At 60.2% G+C, this 7422-nt stretch overlaps 1 protein-coding gene across 3 annotated transcripts; it reads left to right on the top strand.

Moving 5' to 3' along the window:
* Positions 1-2355: 2355 nt before the first annotated feature.
* LOC129200879 (uncharacterized) lies at positions 2356-7222 on the top strand. Of its 3 annotated transcripts, none has more exons than XM_054812128.1 (2): positions 2356-3408; positions 5991-7222. In XM_054812128.1, exon 2 carries the CDS (start codon positions 6083-6085, stop codon positions 7019-7021), a length of 939 nt encoding a protein of 312 aa, XP_054668103.1. In that variant the 5' UTR covers positions 2356-3408; positions 5991-6082; the 3' UTR covers positions 7022-7222. The 3 variants fall into 3 exon arrangements, with proteins under 3 accessions (XP_054668103.1, XP_054668102.1, XP_054668104.1); XM_054812127.1 differs by lacking the exon at positions 2356-3408 and adding an exon at positions 4365-4602; XM_054812129.1 differs by lacking the exon at positions 2356-3408 and adding an exon at positions 5403-5866.
* The last annotated feature ends 200 nt before the right edge of the window (positions 7223-7422 follow it).

The following is a 7422-nucleotide window of genomic DNA, read 5'->3' on the forward strand; positions in this document are numbered from 1 at the left end:
TTCGGTACTGCAGCGGCAGCGCCGCGCATGCGCAGTGCAGCGCCACGGCCCCTCCCCGGAACCGGCTGCCGGCAGCCGGTGTGCAGGGGCTGCTGTGAGCCGAGGGAGGAGCGGAGGCGTCGCCGGGCTGCGGCTGCACGGAGGGAGAAGGTGAGCGGGGCAGCGGGACGGACCGGCGGGTCCCGGGGAAAGCCCCGAGGAGGGCGGCGGCAGCGGTGCCGCCTCCGAGGAGAGGCGGGGGGGCGGCGGGGTCCGTGTCACAGAGGGGAGGGGGGCTGCCCGGAGCCGTGCGGCGGGTGGGGGGGGTGCGCGCCGTGTCGGAACCGGGCGGGGAGACCGTCCGGAGCCGCGCGGCGGGGGCTGCCCGGAGCCGGCGGGCGTCCGCGCCTTTCGGAGGTGGCTGAGGGGAGGGGGAGGCGGAGGCGGGGGCGGGGGGGGGGGCGCCAGCCCGGAGCCGCGCTGCGGAGCTCGGGGCTGCCGTCGCGGCTCGGCGGGGCTTTCGGGTGAGTCGGCTTTGGGGTGAGGGCACGGGACGGTGTCCCCGCAGGGTCAGGAAGCGTGGAAGGCTGCCTCCCGCGGCACGCCGGCAGTTGCAGTCTTGGGGCACGCGGCTGCTGGTCGGCCATATTGGCTCCCCGGAGCACGCCGGGAAGTGTAGTCTTACGGCACTCTAATGGCTGCCACGCGGCGCTTGCCGGTGCGTGCCGGGAGGCGTCGTTTTCGCGGACGTGGCTGCCGGACAGCCCGACTTGCTCTCGCAGGAGCGCGAGGTTGGGGTTTTTTTGCCGGTTTCGAGTGGTTTTCTGCAGGCTTCCAGCCGCTCCCGAGCAGCGGTGCGGCCGTGCTACGAGAGCGCGCGCGCGCTGAGGCGTTGCCCGGTGTCCCGAGACGAGCGCTACCGGTCGGACTCTCCGGAAGCCTGTCCGGCAGCCCCAGGCCGCCCCCGAGCCCTGGCGTGAAGGCGGCAAGCTGGCCCTCGCCTGTGCCGCTTTCTTCCTGAACGGGGGTGCTGGCGGCAGCGGCAGCAGCGCGGGGAAAGAGCGGTGTCTCCGGAAGCCCCTGCAGAAGGAGGAGGGTCTCCGGCCAGGGCCGACCTCCGGTAGTAACGGCCGCTGCTTTTTCTTTCCCTCTCCCAGGCCGCGCTGAGGACGTGGTTGCCCGTCCCTCCCTTGGGGATGCCGTCGACTGCACCCGCCTCGCCTGTGCCTGGCCTGGCTCGCCTCGTGGCGTGGGGGCGAAAAGGGACAGGCGGCGGAGCGCTTACCGGCCGTGGACAGGAGCTGCCCTAAGGGAAGCTGGAATGGCCAGAGAAAGGTGAAGAAGAAGAAGAAGAAGAAGAGATGGAAGGCTCTCCGGCCGGCAGCTGCCTCCCGCTGCAGGCAAGAGAGCGCCTGCCTCGCCGGGTGAGGAAAGATCCCTCGTTGCGCTCCGCGGCAGGTCAGGCTGCCGACGGGCACCGCAGGGTCGCCACGCGTAACCCAAAGCACGGTGCGGCCGCGTACCGAGGGAGGGAGGCAGGGAGGCAGGCTGCTCATCTAGGCAGACTCGTCTCCTCGGAGCTGTAAGACACCCGTGTATTCTCTTAGGCGGAGGACAGCCGAGCGACCGGAGTGACAGCAAAGGAAAGGCGGAGAGCGGGAGAAAGAAGCGTCTGCGCTGGCAAGCTCTCCCGGCAGCGCCGAGAGCCAGAGCTGCGGTGAGTCCTGGGCCCGCGGGGCCCCATCGCCTCTCCTCTGCGTCGCGGGCCCTCCTCTGCCCCCCTCGCTTTCCCACCCCGCTGTGGGGTTTTTTGGTTTGCTTTCTGCTCCCCGCTATGTTCTTTTTCCATCTCGCTCTGACGGGCTGCCTGTCCCCACCTTTTTTAGGTCCTCGCTCTCTCTGCCCCGTAGCCCGTGGCTATTGTTTCCTTCTCTCTCTCCCCCTGTCTCTCTGTCCGGCCCCCAGCCACTGTTTCTGCATTCCTCCCCCTCGGTCCTGTAGCCCGTCGGTATTTCTGCCATCTCTGGCTCTCTCTGTGCGGCTCCTCGTTCCTGTTGTTCGAGGTCTTCCTTCTCGGCTCCGTAGCGAGTCGTCGTGAGTCTCTCTCTTTCTCCGTCCCTCTTGAGCCTCTTCCCTGCCCCTCGTTTTGAAGGCCCGCCTCTCTGTCCCGGCACCCGTCGCTACGGTTCCTTTTTTCGGTCTCGCTCCGTCTCGCTCCCCGTCCCTGTTTTTCTAAAGTCTCCCCTCTCTGCCTCCTAGCCCGTCGGTACCTTTTTCTTTCCCCGTCGCGGTTCGTCTGGCTCCCTGTCCCTCTTTCTTTCTTCCTTCCTTCCTTCCTCCCTGTCTGCCCCGCAGCCCGTCCCTTTGTTCCTTTCTCCTTCCCTCTCTGTCCCTCTCCCGGTCCCCGGCTTTAAACTCTGCTTCTCTGCCCGGTAGCTCGCCACCGTCTTACCTTTCCCCGTCTCTCTCTCTCTGTCCAGCTCCCTCTCTCGAATTTTCAATTCCTCCCTGTCGCTGCAGAAGCCTGTCGGGACTTTTTCCCCTGCCCGGCTTGCCTCTCCCTGTCTCGCGATTCCTCCCTCTCTGCCCTCTTAGCCGCGACCGTTTTTATATTCTCCGTCTCTCTCTCGGTCCGCCTCGAGATCCCGATTGTTTTTTAAAGCGACCGAATCGTCGAGGTTGGCAGAGACCTTTACGATTATCGGGTGGAACCGCGAACCTGGCGCCGGCAAGTCCCCCTCTGCCCCGCAGCCCGTCCCTTCCCTTCCGACGGCCTCTTTCTCCACCTCCCTCTGTCCGGCTCCCGGCCCCTCTTTTCCACTTCCGCCCTCTGTACCCTGTGGCTTTCCCCCTCTTCTTTCTCTCTCTGTCTCTGTTTGAGGAGGAGCAGCTGCCGCCCCAGCGCTCGCACCCCGTTCACGGTGTCGCGCGCACGCTTCTTCTCGGGCGCGCTTCCTCCTCCTCCTCCTTCGGGCTCGACCCGAGGCTTCCGGCAGCAGCCTCCGGGTGTCGGATTTTGTAAAATATAATTAACGTAACTGAAAGGTGCAGCAGCGGGATCGGCCCGGGCGGGGCGCCTCCAAAGAGAGGGACCCCGAACAAAGAAATCCCGGGGCCGTTCCACGCTTGGGTCCCGGACACCCGCCCCTCGCGCGCTGTCCGCGCGTCCCTTAGTCCCGCGGTGACTTTTGGTCTGGGGTCTTCTACCGTCGTCTCGGATTCTTCTTCTGTATAGCTGTGGGCGGTGCGTTATTCCACAGGTGCCGCCGCGCCGATGCTCCGTACGTTCGCAGTAACGGGTAGAGCGGAAGGCTCCGTGGCCAGGGAAGAGCGGCACGGACGCGTTCCTGCTCGCTCCGTTGCACCGGAATTTCGACGGCTGGGTTCGGCCGCTAAATTGATGGCGCTACCGGAAGAAATTTCACAAAAGTGAGTACTGTGCTTGTCTTTAACCTTTTAAAGTAATTTTTCTACGGGCGCCCGGTCCGTGGCTTAGATATTTGGTTTGCGGCGAAACAGACCCGGAACGTGGCTCCAAGTAGCGTTCCGATTCGCTGAAATTCCCCGTAGTCAGAGAGCAAGAATCGTGAATGTTGCTTGGCGGTTTGAAATCTCAGGCTTTCTCTGAAAGCTGACCTGCCAGAATGAGCCGAAAGCAGGCCGAACGCCAATAGGGATGCCGCAGAAAAGGTCCTCTTCTTGACAGGAGAAGAGCTTGGCGAAACGTCAGCGCCGTTTCCCGTAGGGCCTCCGACGTACCGGTTCGGCAAGCGTGGGCTTTGTGCGATTCCCTCGGGGACGATGGCGAACAAACCTTGTACGGCAGAGAGCATCTTAGCTTACTTTCCATCTCCTGCTCGGTTACTTGCAGAATATTTAATTTGGCGTCGCACGGACCCAGAGGGACGGGTCCCCAACTCATGCTGGTAGGGCAACCCCAGTACCAGCCGGTAAAATCGGAAAAGAGTGCGACGTTTTGAAACGTTTGCCTTGCGAGGAGAAGGGCCGTCTCTCGTTAGGCAACTGAATTCTGCGACCGATTTCCACGCCTCACGCGCGTGCGTGCGCGCACACGCGCCCCCCCACCCCCCCCCCCCCAACAGGCAGGCTTTGAAGGAGGCAGTCCCTAAGGCAACGCGATCTAAAACGTGGAAGTTTTTTTTTCTATTTTTAATAGTTTCTTACGGATAGGAGGCTCGTGTGAGCGTTTAGCCTGTCCTGTCCTTAATTCTGAACCCACTGGCTGGTGCAGAAGGACGGTCGTGTGACAAAAACAGCATGAAATTTGTCCCTGTGCCGGCTGCGTCCCGTGGTAAAGGAGTACATCTGTTATTCCTGCGTGAAAGATGTTTGATGAGCGTACCGCATCGTCAGAGCTGCTCTTGGTCTGCCTGCAAGCCGTGGGTTATGATTTAGAAATACGTTCGCCTACCGTTCCTTAACTGTGTGGTTTTGGTTTTTATTTTTTCAAAGAAAGGGTGGCTTTTTCGTCGATCTCTTGGTGAGAGTATCAAATCAGGCGGCGGTAAATACGTAGAAGCAACTAGGCGTACTACGGCGTGTACCGGACAGCGTTGGCGTGCCGCTCTGCTAGCAGCGGAGAGCCAGATGAGGATGCCCGTGGTAAGTACTCGTTCTGCCTCCGGCTGAACGGAAAGATTCTCATGTGGAGGGTTCCTGGGCTTGTCTGTGTGATTAGCATTACTTTTTTTTTTTTTTTTTTTTTTTTAATATGAAACAGGGTCAGATAATTGTTGATGAGTGGGACTTTGCGTACTCCTTTAGGTAGTTTTTCGTACTGAACCTTAGATCGGTTACAAAACTTAATCTTTGTGCAGTTTACACGTTTTGTAGCAACTACAAAGACATTTATCCTGTAGGTAAGCTGAAAATAAAAATGCGGTTTCTCACCTGATTTTTCTTTCGGAGGAACGCTCGCCCCCAGCGGCTGGTTTTTTTTGCTAGTGTTGTCGGGGGGAAGGAACGGCGGCGCTTGCCTGATTTCTTCCCCTAGCCAGGGACCTGAAACTTTGTTTTCCTCAGCTGTTTCACTAGAAATTTACAAGTGTCGGTGGTCAACAGTGGCAGAGAATTGGGTGGCGTTTTCAATTTCAAAGGGAAGGAACGTGTTGATGTTAATTCTGTTACCAAAAGCGAAGTACCAGCTGCTTCCTCTTTCTAGATCTTCTCTCCTTTCGCCGTCCTCCCCGAGGGGTAACGTGGCCACGCCGTATACCTTTTCTGCTCTGGTACCGTTCGTTTGATACGCAGGAGCGCTGTGAAATAACTAGAAGGGCTACGGACAGACATCTGCCATCGTTGCGGCTGCCTTAAATCGTGTATTTGTCCCTTTAGCCCGTCATTTCCTTTCCGCTCAGTTGAGTTACGTGCAGCGTTAGGTTCCAGTCGAGAGCGGTGCCGCCGAACAACGCTCTCGGAGCGTGCGCGGAGGAGGGCGACCGAGATGGCGAGAGGTCTCCGAGGCGAGACTTAGGGGGAGCGGCTGAGGTCACTTGGTTTGTTCAGCTTGGAGAAGGGAAGGCCGAGGGGTGACCTCATCGCAGTCTACACCTTCCTCGAGGGGGACGGCGGAGGGGGAGGCGCTGACCTCCGCTCTCTCCGGTGACCGGCACTAGGACCCGAGGAAACGGGACGAAGCTGCGTCAGGGCAAGTTCAGACCGGACGTTGGGAAAAGGCTTTTCACTGAGAGGGCGGTCGGTCAGTCACGGAACAGGCTCCCCAGGGAAGCGGTCGCAGCCACCGAGCCTGTCAGGAGTTCAAGGAGCGTCTGAACGATGCTCTTAGTCGCACGGTTTAGTTTTAGGTAGTCCCGCGTGGAGCGGGGGCTTGGTCTCGGCGATCCGTATGGGTCCCTTCCAACTTGAGGTACTCTATGATTCTGTGAAATCTTCTGGGTTAGAAACGACCTTATTGTAATAGAGAATTCGCTGAAGGTGGCTTTGTGCAAGGACTGTCGCCTTAGAATATCTCCCCCCGCCCCCCCCCCCAGATATGAGAAAAGCTCTGTCCAGAGATACGGAGACGAAATCAGTTGTACCTCATCCCGTGACACCGGAAGACATTGAGTAACTGTAAGCTGTGATGCTCAGTGAAATTACTAAGAGCGTTAAGTTTCCCGTGCCTTTGCTTTCACTCTCCCATTCTCTTGTCTTGCGGCACGTCGCATTTGTTGAGGCCGTGGAAGCGACACCGGGAGCGATGGGTTGTCAGAACCAGGTCCTCCTGCCTGTCGCTGGTTTTGCTTACCTTCGCCGTCTCTGTGTACCGGCCTGCATCTCTCTCTCTGTTCCTCAATCCCTGTCCTCTCTTCTCTGTTCTGCTTTGTTTCACTGCGTATGTCCCGTTCCCTGTCCCACCTTTATCCTTCCTTCCTTCTTCCTCGCCTTTTTCTTTGTCCTTTTGTCCTGCTCCCCGACCCTGTTTCTCGCTCCATCTGACCGTCCTTTTCCTGGCACCTTTGTGTCTCTGCTCCTTGCCCCCGTCTTTCTCTCCCCTCTGCCCAGTCCTCGTCTCCCTCTTTTGTCTCTCTCTCCCTCTGTCCTCCTTCTGCCTCTGCCCCTCTGTCCTGCTCCCTGCCCCTCTTTTTCTCACTCTGCCCCAGCGTCCCGCTCCCCGGTCCTCTTTCCCTCTGTTGCTCTCTCCTTTTATCTCTCCTTCTCCCTGCTCCCCAGCCCGGTTCTCTCACGCTCCCGCTTCCTTTTTTTATTCTCTGTTGCTCTGTCCTGCTCCCCGTGCCGCTGTCCCTCGCCGTACCTCTCGGTCCGGCTCCCTGCCCTTATTCTCTTTTCCTCCCTCGCCGTGGCGCTGCCCGCCCAGGGTCGTTTCTGCCTCTCTGTCCCGCTCCCCGTCCTTGTTTGCCGGTCGCCGTCCCGCTGCCTCTCTTCCTGCCGCTTCTTCCTCCCTCTCTGTCAGGCTCCCTGTCCCCGTCCTTCACTCGCCGTCCCTTTCCTTGCCTCGCGCTTTCTCGCTCGCCGCCGCCCCCCCCATCCAGCTGGCTGCCCCTTTTCTCCTCTCTTCTAGCGTCCTGCAGCTGGCTCCTCGGTTTTGGCGGCAGCCTGCACATAGCAGCCCAGCTCTCCAGCAGCCTGACGGACCGACCGTGTGTCTGTTCCACGCCGGACTGGCGAGCGTGGCTCTGGGTAGGACAGCCGAGGTGCCCCAGGGCCGGGCCCCGAGCCCCGGTGCGGAGTCTCTCCCGGGACCGGCTCTGTGTGTGACCGAATAAACGCTTGCGGTCTCTTTTGCCGTGCCGGCTGCGTTGGCGCTTCCTTTGCGGGGGGGCGAGGGGCCGTGATGGAGGGCAGGGGAGGAGGTGTGTGTGGGGGGTATTAACGTATTGAACAAGGTCACATTGCTCGCATCCTCGGGATCCAAAAGTGACGCTTCTTGGCTCTGCCCCTGACCCATTCCAAACTCCGCCC

The sequence above is a fragment of the Grus americana genome, unplaced genomic scaffold, assembly GCF_028858705.1.
Source record: "Grus americana isolate bGruAme1 unplaced genomic scaffold, bGruAme1.mat scaffold_622, whole genome shotgun sequence".
Lineage (NCBI taxonomy): Eukaryota > Metazoa > Chordata > Aves > Gruiformes > Gruidae > Grus > Grus americana.

Coding starts and splice junctions, on each gene's coding strand:
- LOC129200879 (XM_054812128.1), top strand. CDS start 6,083: ATGCTCAGTGAAATTACTAAGAGCGTTAAGTTTCCCGTGCCTTTGCTT.